Genomic DNA, 23,030 nt, shown 5'->3' with positions numbered 1-23,030 from the left:
TGATGTTTCTTGCCTGATCAACATCGACAAAGGTATAGAGATGAAGTGATGAGTATTTATAAAGAGAATTTATGATTTAGAGTCCCTTTCAGATATTATAGGACTCGTTTTACTGCAAACCAATACATAGTGGATGGTTAATGTATGAATTATGATAATTTGTTGATTGCAAATGAAATATTTGAACGTGAAAGAGATAAGTGCTATAAGGAGCCAAGTACTCGGCGATTTGTGTAGGATCCATAGTAGTGCTATCATTATATAATTTAAGTGATTCAGTAGTAGAAAGTGGAGTAGCAACCTCTTTGGCAGTCTACATGTTCGTCTTTCATAATAGATCTTGAATGTACTTTCCTTGATATTGAAATAGTCCTAAAAATGTACATGTTGTTTTCACCCAGAGATTCCTAGAATTAATTTACCAATTGCTTCAGGAATTCCTTGATCTCCATAAAGTTATTGGCTATAACGATAATGTCATCCATATACACCAATAAATATATTGTACCTCCATTTTGTCGTCGTAGAAATAATGAAATGTCAAGACTAAGCCAGTTGATGACAAAAACGAACCAAGTTCGGCATACCAAGCTTTTAGAACTCGACAAAGTCCATAACTAGTTTTTTATAGTTTAGTCTTGGATATTAAGGATGGATGTGCCAATCATAGGTGCCTTGCAAGTCAATCAGGTAAGTGATGACATAGTCTTTTTGCTTATTATTATTATGATATTTTCTCACTTTATATTGTTTGTTGCATACATATATTGTGATATCCTTGGATCTGTGCAATAGGAATCAGATCATGATGAGATCACGATAATGAGACTGATTCGCCTTTAAACACAAACCCTAAATCATCCCGGTCATAAGTTACTCAAGAAGGATATCGAGATAACCAGATAAACTGGTGTACTGTATACTCGTCCATATGATGGAGGTGGCTGGTCTCATAGTCACTCATGTGGGGATACTAGAAGTATAGTGCAAGTGCTCATTGGAGAATGAGTTCACTGATTGATTCGATTACAAAATGGTGAATGATTAATGATACCTAACGTCAGACAACCATTCCGTAGTCTCAATTGTGTGTCTGATCCTTAGACTTGATACGCCAAAGGTGTATTGTATGAGTATTCTATTCTTTGACGCTGGACTTACAGGTTTGGAAGTTTCAAATCTGGTATTGCTGGTTCTCGAGAATGGTAGTCAACCTTATGAAAGCAATTGAGTGTCGATAGAGGATCATTTACTCTTAGTGTCATGAGAAGAATATCTCGTGTGTTCTTGCTCAAACAAATTCTTGGTCAGGGTCATTCGGATTGAGAGAGAAAGAGTTCTCTAGGAGAATCCAATTAGAGTGTGACTCAAGTAGAAATTGTATGGGCCTGACAACACCATGTCTGATATACGGTCTTTGGGGGATTAGAATGAATGAGGGACTATAAGTACACGGTAACTAAGGACAGACATGTCCAATGTATTGGATTCTCCTATATCATCTAGGAATTGTAGTGTAGTGATCTTGTTTGTAATCGATGAGTCAAGTGAATTATTATAGAGATAATAATTCACTAAGCCAAAAAGAGTTCTGATAGGTATAACTCATGGCCAGCTCGATATTAGGCCTAGAGAGTCACACACATATGGTAGGTGTTGCGATGAGCAAAGGTTCAGATATGAGATATCCTTCAGAGCCCCTATTTTATTAGATATCCAATAAACCCATAAATTATTTGATCGTATAGATGAGATTCAATAAGAGTCAATGAGAGATTATTAGATAGAGATTCACTAATTTAATAAGCTTAAGTAATTTGATAAAGATCTAGTACCCAATAGGGCAAGATCCATGATAATTGAGTTAACAAGAGGCACCACAAAATGAGAGATTAGGTATTCGCCAAGATACAATCGAAGGACGACAGTAATGACAGGATGCGACGACAGAATGCGTTCGACCATGGTTGACAGTAAAAATGTCATAGGATGCAACCAATGGCCAACTCAGAGTTGGGAAGAACGATAGCATGAATATGACAATCAATGAGGAAATCAGAATAATTGCTATTATTGGATAACGAGAAAGAGGTAATATTACTCAAGGCAAGAGATGATTCTAATACCATAATAAATTAAGACGTGGTAAAAATAAGCTTGTTAAATTTCATTAACATAAACTCTATTTATACAAGTTAGAAAATTTTTCTCAAATGAGTTAGTTATTAGAGATTTTCTTAGGCAAATGTGAAAATCTTATCTTCTATTAAAAAAATAACCCAGAGCAACTTGATGTTGGCTAGGGATCTCCAAACCCCAATTTAACACCAGTTCCATGGATTGTTGTTACTTACGCTGATATTTTAGCAATGGAAAACAGTAGGTCAACATTGAGTCAACCTTATCAAGGTTGACTTACACAGTAACAGGGCTTCCATCTCCGGACACTGAATCCAAATTGAGGAAACATAAGCATGGATTAAACTTTTTTTTTTCTTTCTATTTTAACCTTGTGCTAGTTCTAAATATGCAACCCATAATCTATGGTGAACAGCACAAACCAGAATAGTAGACTAACAGCTAAAAAATACACCACTTTGCTTATACTCATAAAAATAGATGGATAAGAGTTCATAGATAGAATACAGATAGCAAAAAGCAACACAACAACCGCTTCTACATTCTTTAGTAGTTCTGTACACAATCACAAACCATGACTTTGGCACCATGCATCGATGCAGGATTAGGTTTTATCTACTAGGTGTATAAGGTCTACCTATCGATCCAGCGATTGATGAAAAAAGATCACGACCAAGTAATCTTTCATGTGAGGTGCTGCTTACCCGTTGATTCCGAAAATGCGAACCTTGTGCATGTTTGGGAACTTGGCAATCACCAAAACAGCTACTGAAACTGTATTCAGGAAAAGCATAGGGTGTTGGTAGTCGGTTGTGTGCGAGGCTATCAAGTACCTGCCAGAAAACAAAATACACTTAGTAGAAAAACCATTTTATATGGATGCAAGAAATTGAAGCAGACTTCAGCAATTTACCTTAAAATGCTAAAACACAAAGATGCTTATTTAGAACAATTACAGATATGCTGAATAGCATTAATGTATCGGTATAAATCACAATGAGAAGATAAAATAAAAAAAGGAAAGTCATGCATTAAGCATACAATATGCCACAAAACAAAATGTATTGTACTAGACTACCGGAGAAACATCGGTATATGCTGATACAATTAATTTGTCATGTACATATGAAGCTTCAATTGAGCCCACAAAATAATTGCCAGAAATCCAGCATGTTTTATACATGTTTCACAGAGTACCTACTGATTTTTACATAAAAAAGATGAAAGTGACAAAAAAATATTTCATCATGTAAAAAATGTACACATATCTCAAAGGAACAACTGTTAGTTTTAGCCTTAGTGTAAAGTCAGCAATAATTACCTTTTAGTTATCTATACCATCCATTACAGAAATTGTAACCTGTCCGTTATTCGTACCAGACCGTGGTATTGGGCTTCAATACTTTGTCAACACTATGTATAAAATGTTCTCTCCAACTCTCAGAGATGTGAGGCTGGCTTTACGGATGTTCAACCATGGTTTTAAATCTTGTAATATTTTGGGGGTCCCCTGGTCTGATCAGGGATTGGTTTGCCAAAACACCACATTATCAACTATAAACTTACATTTCAATACTATTTTTTTAGTAGTGGATGTTTAACCATTTCTAGTTTTTACTACAAGCTCAGTTTAACATTCTACAGCCTAATATTTTACCAGGTTAAGCATCAGATACGCATGACTTGGACCCAATGAAGTTCTGAAAGAGTATAAATTTGGAAACAGAAGCTGAGTGATGGCCTTATCAAGATAATTATCACCTGAATCACTTAATCTCCTAGTAGTGTTGACTCTAATTGCATCTGGATGAATAACCAAGTAGCTGTTTTAGCAATAAGAAAGTGCATACATGTTTGTCATATCAAATCATTTCTAATGTATCTCAAGGCTCTCCATGGCAACAGAACATGACTAATCCCAAGGCAGTGATTGAACACATCCCATGTAACATCTAGATCACCCGAGTATCCATATCACAGTTTTATGCTAGGATTTGGTCCAAAAGCTAACAGGTAAAGGCAGAGTCTCCTGATCACTGGGACTTGGCAGAGCCAGAGTAAATATTTCTTTTTATACTTTTTTTTAAGTTTTGACCTATATTTTAATACACTTGAGATTTGTGGAGGAACAAAAAAGGAATATCAAAATTTTCTATTTATATGTATTCTAAACACTTAAGCATACAACCATTTTCTGAAAAAACATTGGATCTTCTTTTAATCCTTTTAAAAATATAAATGGAAAAGTGAAGCAAATGTGAATTCCTATGTTTCAACTTACTTTTTTTTCAAGTTTTTTATTTAGAAATGAATATGCATAACTTCAAAATTCTAGACGAGCAATTTGTGGTTTTAAAATATTAGAGTTACCCAGATGTTAGCCCATCAAGTTCTTTCAAATTATTGCAAAGAACTCATGGTAAAAGGCTGAGCATCTAAGTCTCAGCAGTTTCTAACTGCAATCTCACCAAAAGTATCTAGACACTTCTTGGTTGTAAATTCATGACATTATAATAAATAATGGTCTCAGGTGACTAGCTCCTCAGGCTTTAGACTCATCCTAGATCTAGGAGGATTTTGTACTGTTGCTTGAGCTTAAACCCTGATCCATAAAGTAGATCTTTCTATCCACCAACTAGCCTTTTAAACCCCACAGCAAGTCCTTGACTTATTTGCCTGTGTTGGAACTTCAGCATCAACTTAGCAAGTTGCCGTTAGATTGACAATAGGTCAAAAACTTATCAAATAAGCGTTTTCATTTTCAAGTTATGTTCTATTCTGAATCTGTATTAATATGAAATATGCAAGATGATAATTACTATAAGTGATCCTTGATAAAAAAAATGCTTAAATGCTAGATTCTATAGTAGATGTCGAACCTGTATGGATGCTAAATTCATGTGGATACAGACGGAGTTTGATCACATGGGTATTGCTAACTCTTAACTAAAACCTTTGATCCGACAATTATGTGAAAACTCAGCATTAAGTTTCATGCCAAGAAAAAAAATTACAAGGATCACAAAACCATTGCCAAAATTTTTTAGATATAAGAGAATTCTAAACAAACAAGTGAATCTCGAAAGCTCCATTATGTGCCATCTTACTCTTTCAAATTAAATATATAAACATCACATAAAATCTGGACTATATCAGTAAAACATGATTATAATGACAACAAAAACAAACTCCTGATTCTTGAAGTGAAAGAGCATTCACATATTTGTAAAATTTATAAATGAAATGAAAGAGAAATCATGATCTGAGTGATATAACAACAAGTTCCTCATAGCACAGGGGGAAATAGAAAAAGAAAATTGCAGTGTAACTAAAACCTTCTTTGGAGAATAGGTAAATTGAAGAATGCATGAATAGAGATAAGTCAAGAAAATAATCTTAAGAAGATGACAAGACTAAAACCTTTTGGTGGGAACAGGCTCAACCAAATCCAATTAAATTTCAAATTGAACAGAATGATGGCATGCTTAAGTTTCAGCAAGGTGGGTAAGGTCAAAAAAAAAAATTATGATAACCAGTGGCACAAGTATAACAAATTAATTAAAGCATAAATTCCCAAATCAAGAGCAACACCAAATGCTCTAAAGCAGTATACGTAAGTGTTGCTAGAAAGATTACGGGTATTATTGTGCACATATTTTGGATACATACGTGACGGGAGAAAACTGACCCCCCCAATTGTAGCTCGTCACGTTGTCACGGACAAAACTGTAAACGGGGTATTTGATGTTATGCTCATGTATGTCCGTGTCTTTTGGTTTTGTTCATGCTTTGCACAGCATGTAAAGGGCTGGAAATAGGCTTAGCAGCCTCATTTTCTTTGGTTTTGGTGGCCGTCCTAGACTTGCAAACAAAGATTGTGTTATGTGGGCACTTGTGGGGATTTCAGTATGTAGTGGATCATTTTGGACCCTTTGTTGTGCGACCGTTCAGAGCTTGTGAAGTTTGTTTGTAATTTACATTGACTATGAAATGTTTACTGAAATGATTGCTTATGGATCCCAAGTGAGACGCTTTTTCTAACCTATTTTCTCTTTTGTAGGTCCTAAGGGACCATAGAAGGTTTCGAGGAGGCTAACTTTTGTGGACGGACATGCAAAGGTGCCGCATAACTTAGGCAAAACCAGCTAAAGCATGACATATGATATCAAAGCGGGACAGACACTCATAGAAACATTTGGCATGCAAACATAGGGAACCTAGCGGGGCTGCATTGAGATATAGGGAAAAAGAGTCGCTCAGAGGAGCGGGCATCTAAGATTGACATTCAGAGGAATGGCCAACCCTTCGCGCAAGAGGCACCACGAAGACAAGCAAGCTGGGAAGAATGCATAGCGCACAAAGGTTGGGATGGCTGAGTTAACTCGACATTGGCAACCGTACTTAATGGGTGCTCAAGGCAAGCGAGGCGCTTGGTAAAGGATGAGACCATGCAAGGTGGAATGGGTTGTTCAATGACCGAAAGAGTTATGCAAAACTCACAGAGGTGAGAGGAATTGCTAACTTAAAGAATTCGGTACTCATGCAAGGGCTCGTATACGAACGATGGAATGTTCATGGCCATCCTAAGACGACCGAAACTCGACGCCATGGAGCATTGAAACTTTCTCTTCGGTATGAGAAGGATACGTTCGTATGAGGCGAAGTGTGTAGCGAATTCAGCATGTTGCTAGGCCTTGAGGGGTGCAGTAGAGACTGTATTGGCGAGGAGTCCCAATCTAGCAAGTGCATTTGTGGGGGCAGAACAATATATAGTTGGTTCAGCAGGGTGGAGTAGTCTAAGGGGATAGTGATCTCCGAAAATTCTAAAGGGAATGATATGAAGAGAGAAGTTGTTCTAACGGGACAGATACCTTTGGAGGGATAAGTCTCGGTTTTCCAAAGGGAGAATCATATGCAACGGACCGCACATGTTGACTGAGCGAGTGGCGAGAAGTTATCAACAAGGAGTTATCGCATGATCTCGCATGAGGTAATGCATTAATGGATGCATTGCAAGATCAAGTGGGGGAGTGATTCGAGACAACAAAAAATAAAGGTATTGATATGGAGATCAGACTCGATGGAGGGCTAACCCGTGGAATGGTGGGTGTGAGCGCCACCATCAACTCAATGCAAATCGAGGAGCGAAGCAACTTGGGTGCAACGTAATGAAGGACCCTAGCCGCATGAAGGGAGTTGGCATAGAAGATTAAACATGAAGCGGAGGCACGAAGCTTTTCTTGGACAAAGGTCAAGGACATAAACTCTTGCAGAGGCAAGAACGGAATCATGTTATTCCATGGGTCCCTCATTCTGATGGAACAGACTCATTCTACATGGTGCCAAAGATGAAGGGAGCTTCAAGGCATATGCATATTATCTCAGAGAAGCATTTGACAAATGAACCAAGGCGACTCAATTTGCAGAGGCGAAGTTAGGTTCAGAAGGCCTTGGCACGGGGCAAGAGGACGTAGAGACGAATACTCTTAAAGAATATGCTACAGTGCTGCCATTCAAGTTGCCATAAAGGAAGTAATACGTAACGAAGATTGTGCTGGTGGGGGCAAAGGCCCAAGATCCAGACAATGGTGCACCATTTTTAGCAAAGTCGGTGGACTTCGGGAGCTACTATGCGACAGACTATCCTAGAGTGGTGCTTCGTCTGGGTGTGACCCGAGAGTGGGTGGACGAAGGTTGATTGCCAAAGGAGCGAACACATTCGAAGGTGGAAGAAGCCCTACGATGTGTTGCCTGAGACCACACATGGAGGGATCACAATTTGAGTTTATCCCACAATGATCAAAATGCAATGGAGATGTCACTAAGAGGCGACATGGTGCAATGGATCGTGGTGGAACAATTCGTGACAGTGCGATACACACAAAACTAGTCCTGCGAGGGACTAGATCATACGAAGGTATGATCGAGAGCTACTGTGAGCTCCACTTCGGTGAACAACACGACGGTAAGAAAGGCTATGGATTCAAGGAGCGAATGTCATAGTATCGCAGAGGCGAGTCTTCTGTGCGTGCATCGAATTTTGCATCATATAAAAGCCTTGGTAATCAGCATATAGGGGTTGTGCATTACCGAGGGAGAATATCGAATGCAAGTACCAGTAAGTCCCATGGGGGGGGGGGGGGGAGGGACTTGATCATACAGTGGTATGATCAGAGCGGTTGGAGAGTTGGACTGTTCCAAAGCACATATTCGTTTAAGGGAGCCCGACAAGTCAAAGGACAATGTCGAGTAAGCGAACGTTGCTACCAAGAAAGCTAAGGAGAACAAAAATGGTGTAAACCTTACAACATGATGGCGGAGGCCATACATGGGAGTTGCAGTCTGTCTTTCCATCAACCAAGGGGAACTGTTCAGAGAACATAGAGGTGTTGAAGCAGGGGGTCGAAAGGGGCGAGGAAGCGACGATGAGTCCGGAGGGACTTAGCTACCCAAAAACTAGTGAGTCCCATGGGGGGGGACTTGATCATGTAGAGATATGATCGGAACGACTGGAGATTTGGACTGCTCCAGAGCTCATATTCGCTTAAGGGAGCCTGGTAAGTTAGAGGACAAGGCCAAGTAAGCGAATATTGTTACCAAGGAAGATAGGAAGAATAGAATCAGCGCGAACCTTGCAACATGATGGCGGAGGCTATGCATAGGAATCGCAATCTGTCTTTCCATCGACTAAAGGGAACTGCTCGGAGAACACAGGAGTGTTGAAGCAAAGGGTCGAAAAGGACGAGAAAGCGACAACGAGTCCAGAGAAACTTAACTACCTAAAACCAAGTAACGGCTAGAATGGAGGTGGACTCGGAGGAGTGCCACAATGCCACAGAGGCATATCTACCGATCGTGAAGAAAGGGACACAGATGCAAGGCGACGGATAGTAGGGCCATGGGCATGGTACGACAAAGGCAGGACTTCCGTGAAGTCATCGATCCCTTGCTCTCATGGAGGGAGAGCGCTTGGTCGTGAAAAGGATCGAGGGAGTAGAGAATGCAAAGGCAAACTCCAAGTACCAAGACAAGGCTGAAGGGTAGAGGCCAGGGAACTTCGTAAAACCGGTGTCAACGAACTTCTCATCAAGATAGCCGAAAGTGAAGGACTTTGGGTCAATGTAAGGGTGCTTGACCAAGGAACAAAGTAAACAGTACGCGATGCTGTACCCTTGCAACTTAGAGTAGGCGGTAAAGATGATGGAGAAGACGGTACAATCCCAGAGGTGACCAAAACTACTAGAGACTTGCTCCAAATTGGGGTGAAAACTTCTTACATTCCAGAAGTTCGATGGTATTGAGAAGGTGAATCACAATAGCTAACTCAACGCAAAGAGTGCAAACACTTCAAGTGCTTCAAAAGTGTGAGCAAAGAGCAGGCGAAGGCTAGTAACCAGCTCGATGCATGGAATACAACCCTCGAGGAGGTGGGTGAAGTCAAGTAACCTTTGCCTTCTCAACTCTTAAGAGAATGAGCGAACCGAGTACCTCAATTCTCTTATCTATCCAGTAGAGGAGCTCTACACAAGTTCAAAAATCCTTCGAAGAAATCGAATGGAAAACAATAGTTGTCAAATTCTCATCAATAGTGATTAGTGCTACTGAGAGTAGATTATCCGCTTCATTTCCTAACAAAATGTCAATCGAAAGCGGAAGTGATGTGAACCTACTTGGAAGTGCCAACTAAGTGAAAGAAGAATCGATTGATAAATTGTACGAAGGAAGAATAAAAAAACTTTAAAGTCTGCGAGGCAATGCTCGTTAAAGCTCCAACAAGCATCCACCTAGTTCAAGCGGCACGAGGTATTTGAGAGACTGGCACATACTAAGGATGGTCTTTTCTTTTATCTGAGGGATCCACAGGAAACAACAGGGATTAGCACAACTCAATCGACCCTACACCAGAGTCAGACTCATTGGCGAGTTGAAGCAACATGGCAGATCAAAGTTCAACTACTCAACAACAGCAACGGAGTCCAGCTGGGAGCCAAGGGGCGCATTGCAACTAGAGCAGAAGATTAAAGACTCAACAAAGACGAGAATATGTAGCGTTTGCAAAGACTTCGATAAGAACGTCGAAGGAATAAATGGGAGAATGTCACGGACAAAACTGTAAACGGAGTGTTTGATATAATGTTCATATATGTCCGTGTCTTTCAATTTTGTTCATGCTTTACACAACATGTAAAGGGCTGGCAGTAGGATTAGCAGCCCCATTTTCTTTTGTTTTGGTGGTCGTCCTAGGCTTGCAAACAACGGTTATGTCATATGGGCACTTGTGGTGATTTCGGTCTGTAGTGGACTATTTTAGACCCTTTGTTGTGCGACCGTTTAGAACTTGTGAAGTCTGGTTGTAATTTACATTGGCTATGAAGTGTTTACTGAAATGATTGCTTGTGGATCCCAGACACTTTCTTTAACCCGTTTTCTCTTTTGTATGTCTTAAGGGACCATAGGAGGTTTCGAGGAGGTTGACCTTTACGAACGGACACGCAAGAGTGTTGCACGACTTAGGCAAAACCAGCTAAGTGCGTGACAACGTGGCTACCAGCTTGGTATGGAGAGTAGGACCCAGATAACCTGACAATCACCCAGACCCAACAATAACAGTTTGCCTAGAAGGGAATATTCTATCCATACTATAGAATATTCCTTTGGGCTTAACCAGCTATAAAGGCTGACTAATTTACTATTACCTAAGTCAGTTATTGTTCACCTATGGCTTCACTTTTTATCTCGGACCTAACTTGAGCATCAGAGGAATTGGGTCGAGCACCCACTCAACGTTGAACTTCTTGCGGGTCGGCTCTCGAGCAAGCATTCGAGTCACCTTCAGAGCCATCTCTAGATTCTTACACACGTGGCCCAGGACCGAGTCAAGCTGATAGAGGCGTCACTAACAATCACCACCATCAAAAGGTGACTTTTTTTATCAATTGAAAAATGGTATGGCATAAGCATATCTAGTTGCAAGGAATAAGCTTCATGGTGTTTGGGATGTCAAGAGCATTTCCAGGTGTGACTCTCTAAGCTGCAACAAGAAGAATGACTAATTATCCAAGCCTTAACATTTGTAACACCATATTACGAAACCACACCATTATCCATTTATAAAGGTTGTCTTCCATGATTTTTCAGTCCAAGCAAAACATCAAAATTATATGCAAGCGATATTCAAAAGGACAGTACTCACAGGACAACAGGAACAACAGTCAAAAACTTCCTGTTACGTGTTAGTTGTTTCCCGTTATCCATCTGTTCCCACCAGGTCAAGTTATTGTAGATACCCTGGTCTTCAGCAAAGGGAGTACCCTTTTTCCAATGGAAGAAGTAATAGGTAACCTAGAAACAATTGAGATATAAGATTGGGACAAACAAAATGCCAGATATGTGATAACTATATAACCAACAAATATGCAAATTTATAATTAAAGAAAACCAGGAAACACAATAACATTGACTAGTTTAAACAACGATGACAAACTTCTAACTTAATCTGTCAATCCTCTTGCTTCATGGAAAATAATTTGATAGTGCAATAGATGTCAGTCTTACTTACAGATGCATTCACCGTTCACCAGAATTATAAGAAAGAAACATACGAACTTATTAGCTTCATAAAGTTTAGAATCTCTAACAAAGGCCACAGCTGCTGACCTTTCTGGGAGATGAATGTTCACCAGAATTATAAGAAAGAAACATATAAACTTATTGGCTTCATAAGGTTTAGAATCTCTAACAAAGGCCACATCTGCTGAACTTTCTTGAAGAATTATTCGATTTGTTCAATCCACAATTTTATATGTGACAATTCAAACCTTGATTATACGATCATGCTTGACACAACCATACAAATGAAAAACGCTTGCATGGAAATCAACCATGTTGAATCATAATGACGATATCAAGTCAAATTCGAAGACATCAAAAAGTAAACTATTAGTGAATCAGTTCGAACATAAGTAGATTTATACTATCTGTGCAAAGACGAAGAAAATGAATCATTCTAAGTTACTAATGGTCATTTTGTTAGCAAGTAAGTTTGTTGGTGAAATATCCCTTGATGTATCAAAGCAAAGTTTCAATAATGAAGAGTGCCAACGGTGACAATCTTCAACGGAAATATTTGGAGTCGTCCACATGCTTCTTTCATAACTTATTGCTATCGCACTGATCATCTCGAGCCAGATTTAATCATATATATGATGAAGAAGCTCAACACAAGAGGGAGAGAGAGAGAGAGAGAGAGAGAGAGAGAGAGTTTCACCACTTCCCCAGTCAAGATGCTGAGCCCGATCTATAGAAGTCCCAACTTCTCACATCTAAAACGACCAGGAATTAAGAACCCTAATTTTTAAACCAATACTAGAAAAGAGATCTTCCACAATCATATAAAGAAAGAATGATAAATGATCTAGTGAATGAACGTATGAATATCTCTTCCAAAACGGGAAAAAACGGGGAAGATCAAATCTCTTCCAAAACGGGGTGAGGAAGGGAAGGAGAGGCCACCTACCGCGAAGTGGAAGAGGTTGACGACGGTCCAGGCCATGCCGGCGGTGCATCCGAAAACGGAGAGCACAAGGAGCCAGGAAAAGAAGAGAATGAGTATGTAGGTGGTCCAGACGCCGGGGTACATGAACCACTCCGTGTTCTTGTTCAGATCCGGCGGCGGCACCGTGTGCACGTAGAGCTTCGCCATCGCTGTCGCCCTGAGGTTCCCCTCTCGAGCTCTGCTCCCGACTCCAAGCCAAGGCAGAGGTAGAAAGCGCGAGCGATCAAGAAGCGAAGGGGGAGTGGGGACTAATATAGATCGAGGACGATGAGCGATTCGGGTCAAAGGCGTTGGAATTGGACTTGTATGGCGTTGATTTCGTTCGCTCTTCTCCGTCGGCGACCAGAAAACAATAAATAGAACGGAAGAGATCAGACGGCAAAGGCCAACCCCTTCATCCATTTCCCAGCAACTTTTTTAGTTAGATCTATTATTATTATTATTATTATTATTATTATTATTATTATTATTATTATTATTATTATTATTATTATAGTACAAAAAAAAAGCTGATAATCTTAAAGTTAACTATAAAAGAATCTTAATATTCTTACCATCAAAATAATCTATTGTAAAGCATATTACTTTTAATTAGAGTTCCATGTCTGTGCTCTAATGGTCCAATGATCATAATTTTTTTTAATAGAGGTTAAATATTTTTTGGATTTTATAAAAAGATGTATATATATATATATATTAAATAAATTTTAAAAAATAAAAAATAAAATTCAGGAACTTATAGATATTTTTAATTTTGATTTTGTAAATGAACTTTGAAATTAATTTTATCTTTTCAAGATGGATGGACTTCAAAAATGTTTTTAAGGAGGAGTGACTCTGTAGCTTATAAGACTAAATATGATTCTCAGAACATACAGTCAAAGTTCATAATAATATTTTTCATAGTCGGAAATTAAAATAAATGCATAGTTGGAAATCTGTCTCTCTCCTCCTATCCATGTAGATTTTGTAATTTGAGACTTGGATGCCTCACTTGTTCTTTAAGCAATCATCATTATTAGCACATAATATAATGTTTTGTGGGAATTGCTTCCAACTTTAGAGATTGATTAAACAATTTAAGCTGTTGATTTGGATAGGCATGGTTGATGTTTCTTATATCTATCTGCATATGACAATTCACTTTTGCCAACCACTGGCTGATAAGATTGTGTGTGGATTAGTTGGGAAGACCATTCAGTACTCTAACCATCCATTATTGATTTTGTTACATCATATTGTTATAGGATGGCAAATAATGAATGCATCTTATAGTTTAGATTATATGGGCATGAAAATAGTGCAGAATTCACATTGCTCAGAGTTCGTCTGAAAAGAAAAGAAACACGCAAGGTTTCTTTGGCTGGAATTATTTTGCATAAAGAACCCATCGATTAAGGACGATAGGGAACAAGATACAAAACACTAATAATCTTTTGGGACTTTGACTTCATTATAAATATGATTAAATTTTAATTATAATTATCGATAAATAAAAAAAATTTAATTACGATAAAATTCCTTACGAAACTATGTTTATAGAAGGTAATAAATCCCAATCAATTGCGGGTATATTATTATCATTTTAGTTTAAATAATGTTATCAATGATTTAGATTAAACGAAATTGACAGTCAACCAACCTGATTGATTGATTGATTGATTGATGGGTCTTAGGCTAACAAGCACAATATACTATCGATAATATTTTATTATTATTTTTAGAAATATCAAATATCGTCCGATATACTAATATCATACTGGCCCAATAAATTACCTTCACTGCGACGCCAATGAAACCCTAGTTCAAGAGGAATGATGCACTCGACTTAGGGTCGATTAGATGCTACAGTTCATAGCTTATCGCACCGTGTCAACTTAAAAAGAAAACAGTGATCGCTCGTGATGGCGATAAAAACAGATATCAGTCAAGAACAGCAGGTCAGGTGACTTCCCTGACAGTCTTGCACGGCCAAAGAGAGCATCATTCACATCAATACAAGATCTCTATTTGTTCTTTGCAAGCGGGGAAAATCTCAGGCTAAATCTTTAAACTCCTCTTTGATCTGACATGGGATCAAAGCTAGCTTAAACCAAAGCTAATCGAGCAGTAATGCTGCTGGCATACAATGTGTTATGTGCAGGTGGCTGCAGTTTTCTGGATCACTGCAAGTGCTGAAACAATTGTTCTCTGGAAGCTAAGAAGAAAATGACCTTACCACGCTGTGTGACCATGTTTCGAGGGTGTTGACTGACTCCTGATGCATGCCACTGAAAACAGTTGACTTTGATCTTTGAACGCCTTTTCTTGTTCAAAGCTATATAGGAAGAAAAAGGAAAGAAAATACGGAGTTTTCCTGCATCTGCAATTATTGATGCACTGTTGTTTTGAGTCACTGATGATCTAAAATATCTTTTTACGTGCAAAAGATTACGCCACATATTTTGCTTTTTGGTTTTGTAGAATCATTACATGCAATTAATTGTTTGGCTGGGTTGGGCAGAATTTACAATTAACCACAGTAATTTTCAGGTGCTAATTATGGTTATGGTTAGTTAACCTAATCTTTTTATTGTATGTTAACTAGAGGAATGAATATACATGAAGCATTATAACATATGGAGAGATTAATATTTATTTTTTTCTTGTAAAACCATGACTTAATGACCTCACTAATTAATTAATTCTGGTGTATATGCAAGGTGGGAGACCTTTTTTTTCTTAAAGAAAAGTGACCAAAAAAATTAAAAAAAAATAATGTCAAAAATATAAATAAAGATTTAAATATTTTTTAACTCGATTAAAGATACGACAAAGGATTCATATAGTTAACACCGAATATTTAAAATTTTATTATTTTTGTATGATTAAAAAAATTTACCGAAGAGAATATTTGATCTAAAGAACAAAGATCCAAAGGTTATGTTATGTTGGCAAGATATCAATGTTTGATAGATTTTGAAAGAAAACTTGCTCTTGTTTGTATTGTATTGGGTGAATCATGAATTACATGATTGTTAGTGATAGCATGAAAGTTATTCCATTTGTGTTAAAATATATTTTGGAGTGCAAATATACACATTTACATCTTAATGGCCTAAAGAGGATGAGATCCACTGGGTAAGAAAGCTTTTAAGAACCGAACCACTATTCTTTATTGAAATCCCTGTATTGATACATTCCTAATAGATGTCTTAATTGTGATGTATTCATGAGAGTAACATATATATTTTTTTTTCTAAATCAGATACTCAGATACAAATTAATGTAATCTGATTAACAAAAGAATATTACAATTTATTTGAGTTCCTTTGTACATTTCATTCTTACATTATGTCTTCGTTATATATATATATATATATATAAACTGATTACATCTTGCCCTAGAAAATAGCTCACATTTCCAAGTACTTCAACTTACAAAGCAACATCCACTTTTCTTGCTCCCATGCAAAGCAAAGCTTTGAATCAATGATGCAGGCCTCTTTACAGATTAATCTTCACAAGCATTCTCTACAAAGCCAAGTTCAAAAGAATTGCAATGAGAACAAATAAGCTTAAAGGAAAGAGAAGAGGCTGGTGGAAAAACTGCAGCAGTACTTTGTGTGGCGTAAAGAATGAACAAATAATCACATCAGTGGTCACAGAATTTAATTAGGTAATGGTGTTCAAGCCGCGGATGGTTACACCATGCAAATATTTGGTGTAACCAAGAAAACTGAGCTTGCCATCTTCTTCTCTAATCCAATCTTGCAGAAGGGAATGAGAAGCGGTTGGAAGGTTTAATTCCTGCATGGAGCAGTTCTGATCATGTACTGACACAAATTAACTAGAAATATATAGTGACATCCTGGAATAGTATTTAGTACCTGAGCTAGCTCTTCGATTGAGATGACCTGATTTCCTTCCTGTTCAAAGTATGTAAATGCTGTACTGGCTATCTGTTCCCATTGTTCCAAAGCCTCAAGCTGATACGGGCTGGTGGCAGCAGCACAGAACTCATTGAAATCCATCCTCCTCTGTGATAGTGCCTCCATCTGAGATTTGAGTTACACAAAAATCAATTGTGTTGCTTTTCACCACAATAAGATTTTCACAAGCAGCAGAAGCATTATCTAAGAGACATCTTACAAGCAAGACCAAGAAAATGATAATGATGAACAAAATTTTCAGAATAGCAAATTGACTCGAGGAAACATATAAACTTTGCCTCCCACATAATGGAGAGCAATCAAAAAACAAAAAGTCTAACTCAAGCCTCGAGAAAATGAAAATAGATCGAATAAAGTTCACTGCAAGGCAGTCTTCAAAAATTTGCTATTTGCAGATGATGTTTTGGTCAACATTAGAAAGTCACTTAATTGTTAATGAATGCTCTCTGAAGTATCAATAATATGGAGAAGCAAGATCAGATGCACTTCTTCTTATGATCATAACATCATAAAGAGAACATAGCTGATGATTATGTCTAGATGGTAAAATCCTTTCTAGGAAATTAACCTCATACTATTAAATAGCATTAGACTACATGCCTCACCGCATTCAGAATGTCTGGAATCCTAGACAACTTCATTGCTTCAGTTGCATTTTTCATGAGTGCCTGCGTGGAGTACATGTAATATTAACAAAATAACACAAATATGTATCACCACATGAAAAATGGGCAATATGAAAGGAAAAGAAACATGATGGATAACATGAAACATCACAATCTAACCCTTCTAACACTGTACCATCCAACTGAAACACTTTAATGAAGTCAAAAATGAAAACCTACCGTCTGAAAGTTTTCAAGGGAGATGAGCCCATCTTTATTTGGTTCCAGTAGACTAAACTGTAACCGTAGGTACAAGAGCTCATCCTCGGATAGAGCTTTTGATAGTGCCTGTACAGAAAAAAAAGGATGAATTAAAACACGTTTCTAGATTTCTTGGTTCCATCAGAAAAGAATTTAGAATTTCTAATATCTATCCTATAAATATAGTTAGGCATGAATACATCTAGGACACTCTGAATATAGAAGTGATATGTTAGAAACTATTTTTCTTCAGTCAATGAAAATTAATAAACAGGGGCAAGAAATAGATGATGTAATATCGAAGATGCATTCCATGTATTGCTTATATATGACAACACATTAATAATTTTGTTAAACCTGAAAAACACAGCATAGACTTAAAACCGAAGCACAGAAGAGATGAACCAAACTTTAATATCTTGCCGACCGAGCAGTAAACAAGCATACCACTTACCAAGTCTCAAATATAGATGTCAGTTCCTACATCTCATTCCCGTGCTTTTCTCTAATAAATTCTCCGTCATCATGTTACTTCTCAATCCTTTTCATTCACATGACCTTATCTTTTGAAGGCTAACTTCCTTTTTACAAGCTTTCCACATGAATCAAGGAATGGAATAGTTGCTTAAGAGGATCTATCATATGTTATACATGAAAATATCTGTGCATCAATATCACAAATGAGAAAGGATCCCCTAAAACTAATGCATATAGGAAGGTGGAGATCCACTTCTTGACGTATATATTAAAACCTATATGTCAGTTTTCTGGTTTTATATTTCTCACATCACATTAAGTTGAAATTGATTAGAAAAGAGGGTGGGTTGTTACAACAAGCATTCTACCTGAAACAGTTTATATCATTTTCAGTTAGATAGAATAAGTGGATTGAGTTTTAATCACATCTTGCTTATGTTGTATTAAAAAAGGTTTGGACCTGTTCAGTCAAAAAATTTGTGGCATTCATATAAATTGTGGAAAGGGATACATGAATGGAATTGCTGTATTTGAAAGTTTCCTGAATCATCGCACTGATGTGATTTGTTTAGCACTTTCTTCCACCAAAAAAAGAACAAAGAACAAGTGATATTTATCGAAAATCTTTAATTTCCCATATGTCACAGGCAAAAGAATGTGAAAGTGATGTTTTATGAATTCAAGGAGTTTTCCATCCTCAAGACAAAATTTCTTTATTATCCTGAATATATGCTAGGAAAGCAACTAAATACTTGTAACTTGTTAGTTGTTTTTTCCTTTTTTGTTGATTCAAAATGAATCTATGCATTATAGATCAATAAATAAATTAGATAGTAAGAAAAGGGAAAGTTGGCATGCATGTGGTTCTAGCCTTATGGCCACACCATATAGATACTTGCCCATTTGAGTCATCTGGGTACATAATACTCTCTAGGAAGCCTAGAAAAGTATAGACAACCACATGCGGCTGGTATGGTGATCACATACATATTCTGTCAAGTGAACTAAGTAAATCCGGATGCACCATATGTATGGCTGGAGATTCGCTTCCACCAATCATCTTATAATTAGGGTGGTGGAGGTGGGGGCAGGTTGCACATATTGTTTTTAAATTTTAATCTCTCAGAAAATAAAACATGTTTATTGCTACACAGTCTTTTAAGTAAACATATAGTGTCATGTCAATAACACCATTGTTTATGGGACCCAATTATACACTGACTTAATCACTTGGTTTTATTTTTTTTATTCTCTACTTTTGGTGTACTGTGTTAAAATAAATGTCAACCACACAACTTACCACAAGCCATATATCCATTATGCTTGCCACCCACTTAGCTGCATATATTGCACCCACCTTCAAAAACACCTGACTATAAGGTAACTCAAACTAAGATGTATCATATCAAGGAAAGTTGAGTTCATTATCGAGGCCAAACCTCCGTCCTACTGTTGCTCCCCATCAACTATGACTTCTCTTTTATATTTGAACCCATTCTGTTATTCCTTTTTAATTTTATTCAGTTTGCATCTTAACATTTCATAAGTTTAATGAAAAGTTAGTCAGGTTCAGCTAAGAATACATAAGAAGAAAAAAGATGAAGTTGCTACCACAATTTGCCACTGACTTATGACAAATATCTTTAAGGTTCTAATTTGGCTTATTAACTAAATTTAACTTCTATGAAAACAATGAAAAATAAGTAACAATGTGATATATGATGGTAGTGACCAGAACATTGATAGCCTATTTAGAATTTATGGTAAATCTTGAAAATAAAAAGCATGAAGATGAAGAACTCCTCAAGCAACATAAGGTTTTGGTAGCAAGTTAAACTGGCAAGTCAAGTAAAAATGTCAGCATTCAATCGTAGAGCACTATATGACATGTACCTTTAATGCAGCCCGTTTCAGCGGTGTAACACAAAAGTATGATGTGATTAATTTATATACAAGTATATCCAAAGGAATTGAACTCTGCTCCTTTCTCAACCAAGGGTGAGCTGCCACAAAAGGAAGAACATATTTGCTTTCAAATGGAAAAATAACAAAGAGTTTGAAAAAAAAAGAGGGAAAGTAGACATGTCATGTATTAGTCAGATATATACTGAATTCCAAAAATAATAACTTGATACGATTGATGACCAATTATTATTTTATGAAACAAGCAACTTACTCAAAGCCTGAGCAGCTGTCATTCTTTTCCTGTAGTCCTTATTTAAAAGCCTTTTCACAAAATCTTTGGCTTCTGGGGATAGAGCAGGCCACGGTGAGTCATCAAAATTAGGATCAGCTCTCAAAACAGAGCGAAAGATTCCTGATTCGGTTCGTGCCCAGAAAGGTCTACTTCCACATAACAGAATATAAGTTATAACACCAATGCTCCACATATCTGCTTCATTACTGTATGATCGATGCAATACTTCAGGAGCAACATAGTATGCACTTCCAACAATGTCATTTAGCCTTTCATCTGCATGATCATACATAGGAAGCTTTTGTTAAACCTCAGACATGAAATGCAAGTACAGTAATAGGGAAAAAATAACTGATATACCATAATCAGGTAGCTAGAGAAGATACTGAAACTGGAGTAGGCAAATAAGCTAGAGAAGATGTAACTTAATGCATGAAATATCAGAAAATATATATACAACAAACATGGCCATGTTGTACCTGGTCTGGTAAAATCAGAAAGACCAAAATCAATCAACTTCATCGGAGCATTTTCATCATTATTGGTGAAGAGAAAATTCTGTTACAACATAAAGAAGATAACACCAGCAACAAATATAGGTTTAATAGAAAAGGAAAATGCACAGAAAAAGGTGCAGCTAATTTCAAACTTATTTATGAAGCCTCAAACATAAAATTCATGGTAAACCTCTGGCTTTAGATCACGATGCACAACACCTTGAAGATGACAAAATGCTACTACACCCAATATTTGTTGAACAATTGCTTTTGCATCTTCCTCCGTGTACCTTCCACCTCTTTGGAAATACAGGAATTAAAGATCTCACAAGTCCATGATAAATTAAAACAAAAATGAAGTTCCTCTTCCAAACAAATTAACTAAAATGGAGTAATTTTAAATACCTGGCTAAGATTCTACCTAATAATTCTCCACCTTCACATAATCTGAGAAGAAAAGCAGGGCGAGCTAGTTAAAATTATGAGACAGCTAAACTAACAGGCTTGACAATCACCAAAACATAGTAGAAAATTCAAAAAACTATGATAAAAAAATCAGGTAAAAGATCAATTTTATGCCATATTTTTTTAAGATACTGCATCTTTCAATAGATCTAAGGAATTAGAAATTTTAATTATGTAAATAAGAATGTTCACTGGTAATACTTCCTTTTATAGTACAGCCATTTAAAAAACAAAGGCAGATCATTTTTTCTTATCTGGTCAGAAATATCATTGTATGCACAATTCAGGAAGAAGATATATTCCAGTATATCATAACAACTTACAAAAGAACTGAAAAAGAAATGAATACTGACATACTCCATGACTATGTAGACATTAACGTCATCCTCACATGCATCATAAAATTTAACAAGACTTTTGTGCCCCGACAAAGCTTTCAGAATTTTGACCTCCCTACGAACATCTTCAATCGATATTGCTGTTGTCATCTGCCATAAGAAACAACAAGCCACATGATTATAAATCAATTTAAGTGGAGCTCTAAGGTCTAGTTGAGAAAAAAATATACCTTTTATGTCAAACAAATAAAAAGGTAAAGAAGCTAAAACCAAAACCATGCTATATATTGCACCAGGGCTAACTGAAAAAATAAAGTTCTCACTTCTTAGATTGTGCTATGTGACTAATATGAATGGAAAAGATCTTCTAAACAAATCCAAGACCACCAAAATTTAAGATGTGTGACATAATTTACTGCTAAAAGCTTGATGGGCCATGTGGATTTTGACTCTGCAGTCCTTTTGGTCTCCAAAATCTTGATAGCAAATTTATGACAAAAATGACGTGTTATTATATTTAACTCAATAAAATCCAGCAGTTATTATCCATAAAAACCTCGATAAATAGAACACAAACATCATTCAGACTCGGATACAAACATGACGAAATTAAGGAGTGTAATATATTGGGTAAGATGGATCGGAACTACATCAATGAATCCAATTACTCTGCACTGTGCACCCTCCAATTTCTATGAAGAACTACGTAGGTGGTGACTCAATAAGAAGTAAAAACAAAGAGAAAAGAGGAAATGGTTCTTTTATAAGACATCATGCTACCGCACCTTAGCTTTGGCGATGATCTTGACAGCAACAGTCTGACCCTTGATCTCCCCCTTCTTCGCCGTAGCCAAGCACGTATTCCCGAAATGCCCCCGCCCCACCTCTTTCCCGAGCTCATACTTGGATCCGAAGTTCTTCCCATACCCGAAGCTCTTATCCAGAGGAGGCTGCTCTGCCTCTCCCGTAACGGCCTCGGGGATGCTCCCCTCCTTGGGCTTCTCCGAGCCCAGGCGCTTGGCGAGCGCCGCCTTGATGTGCTTGGCGGGCGACAGAGGCGGGAAGGGACGGCGAAAGAATCGCCGCGGGGTGGACCTGGACGGCGAGGGGGAGGCCCCGGCGGGAAGGGGGCCGGCTGAGTCCTGGGGGTTGGGGCTGGGACAGGAGGTGGAGGACTGGTGAACAGGGGTGGCGGGGCCGCTACTTTCGCGGAGCGGGGTGACGGCAGCGGAGGGAACACCCCCGGCATCGACACCGTTGTCCGGGTGCGTCGGAGTCTGCCGTCGGTGGCGCCCACCGTCCCTGACGACGGAGATGTTCTTGCCATAGCACTGCCCCATTCCCCGTCCTCGTCCGCCGCCCGACGACGCCGCCGCCGCCGCCGCCGCCTCTCCAACCTCTCTTCTTCTTCCTCTTCTCTTACCGGAGCGCTAGGGTTCGTGGGTTTAATTCGCGAGGGGGAACGCAGAGGAGGTCAAAGACGCGGCTTTGGGCCGTTGGAGGAAGAGGAGGAGCGGAAGAGGAGGGAGATGGGCGTTAGCTGTTAAACAGGGGTCTCGCACAG

The 23,030-nt window shown here is 38.0% G+C and overlaps 2 protein-coding genes across 4 annotated transcripts; both read right to left on the bottom strand.

The window, feature by feature from the left end:
• Positions 1-2,581: 2,581 nt before the first annotated feature.
• Positions 2,582-13,079, bottom strand: LOC135593529 (uncharacterized). The gene is made up of 3 exons (XM_065083641.1): positions 12,656-13,079; positions 11,333-11,481; positions 2,582-2,972 (listed from the first exon to the last, which is right to left on the bottom strand). Exons 1-3 carry the CDS (start codon positions 12,839-12,841, stop codon positions 2,840-2,842), a joined length of 468 nt encoding a protein of 155 aa, XP_064939713.1. The 5' UTR covers positions 12,842-13,079; the 3' UTR covers positions 2,582-2,839.
• A 2,827-nt stretch (positions 13,080-15,906) lies between these two features.
• LOC103998551 (CDPK-related kinase 3) lies at positions 15,907-23,030 on the bottom strand. 3 transcript variants are annotated; one of them, XR_001979753.2, is made up of 12 exons: positions 22,252-23,029; positions 21,486-21,616; positions 21,069-21,110; positions 20,854-20,962; positions 20,646-20,724; positions 20,146-20,442; positions 19,863-19,972; positions 17,472-17,579; positions 17,232-17,294; positions 16,564-16,731; positions 16,295-16,483; positions 15,907-16,207 (listed from the first exon to the last, which is right to left on the bottom strand). XR_001979753.2 is itself a non-coding variant. In XM_009420044.3 (11 exons), the coding sequence occupies exons 1-11, from the start codon at positions 22,804-22,806 to the stop codon at positions 16,349-16,351; spliced, it is 1,797 nt and encodes a 598-aa protein (XP_009418319.2). In that variant the 5' UTR covers positions 22,807-23,029; the 3' UTR covers positions 15,907-16,348. The 3 variants fall into 3 exon arrangements, 1 of the variants encoding a protein (XP_009418319.2); XM_009420044.3 differs by having other exon boundaries at positions 15,907-16,483; XR_001979754.2 differs by lacking the exon at positions 15,907-16,207 and having other exon boundaries at positions 16,346-16,483; positions 17,227-17,294; positions 22,252-23,030.

The sequence above is a fragment of the Musa acuminata genome, chromosome BXJ1-9, assembly GCF_036884655.1.
Source record: "Musa acuminata AAA Group cultivar baxijiao chromosome BXJ1-9, Cavendish_Baxijiao_AAA, whole genome shotgun sequence".
NCBI lineage: Eukaryota > Viridiplantae > Streptophyta > Magnoliopsida > Zingiberales > Musaceae > Musa > Musa acuminata.
This window is presented reverse-complemented; position numbering and strand designations above follow the sequence as displayed.

Excerpts from the sequence above, each read along its gene's own strand:
- LOC135593529 (XM_065083641.1), bottom strand. The coding sequence starts at position 12,841 with ATGGCGAAGCTCTACGTGCACACGGTGCCGCCGCCGGATCTGAACAAG. Across the intron at positions 11,482-12,655 it reads TCAACCTCTTCCACTTCGCG|GTTACCTATTACTTCTTCCA; the intron begins GTAGGTGGCCTC and ends AATTGTTTCTAG. Across the intron at positions 2,973-11,332 it reads ACTGTTGTTCCTGTTGTCCT|GTACTTGATAGCCTCGCACA; the intron begins GTGAGTACTGTC and ends GTTTTCTGGCAG.
- LOC103998551 (XM_009420044.3), bottom strand. The coding sequence starts at position 22,806 with ATGGGGCAGTGCTATGGCAAGAACATCTCCGTCGTCAGGGACGGTGGG. Across the intron at positions 21,111-21,485 it reads AATGTCTACATAGTCATGGA|ATTATGTGAAGGTGGAGAAT; the intron begins GTATGTCAGTAT and ends TTTTCTTCTCAG. Across the intron at positions 17,295-17,471 it reads CCCTTGAAAACTTTCAGACG|GCACTCATGAAAAATGCAAC; the intron begins GTAGGTTTTCAT and ends TACTCCACGCAG.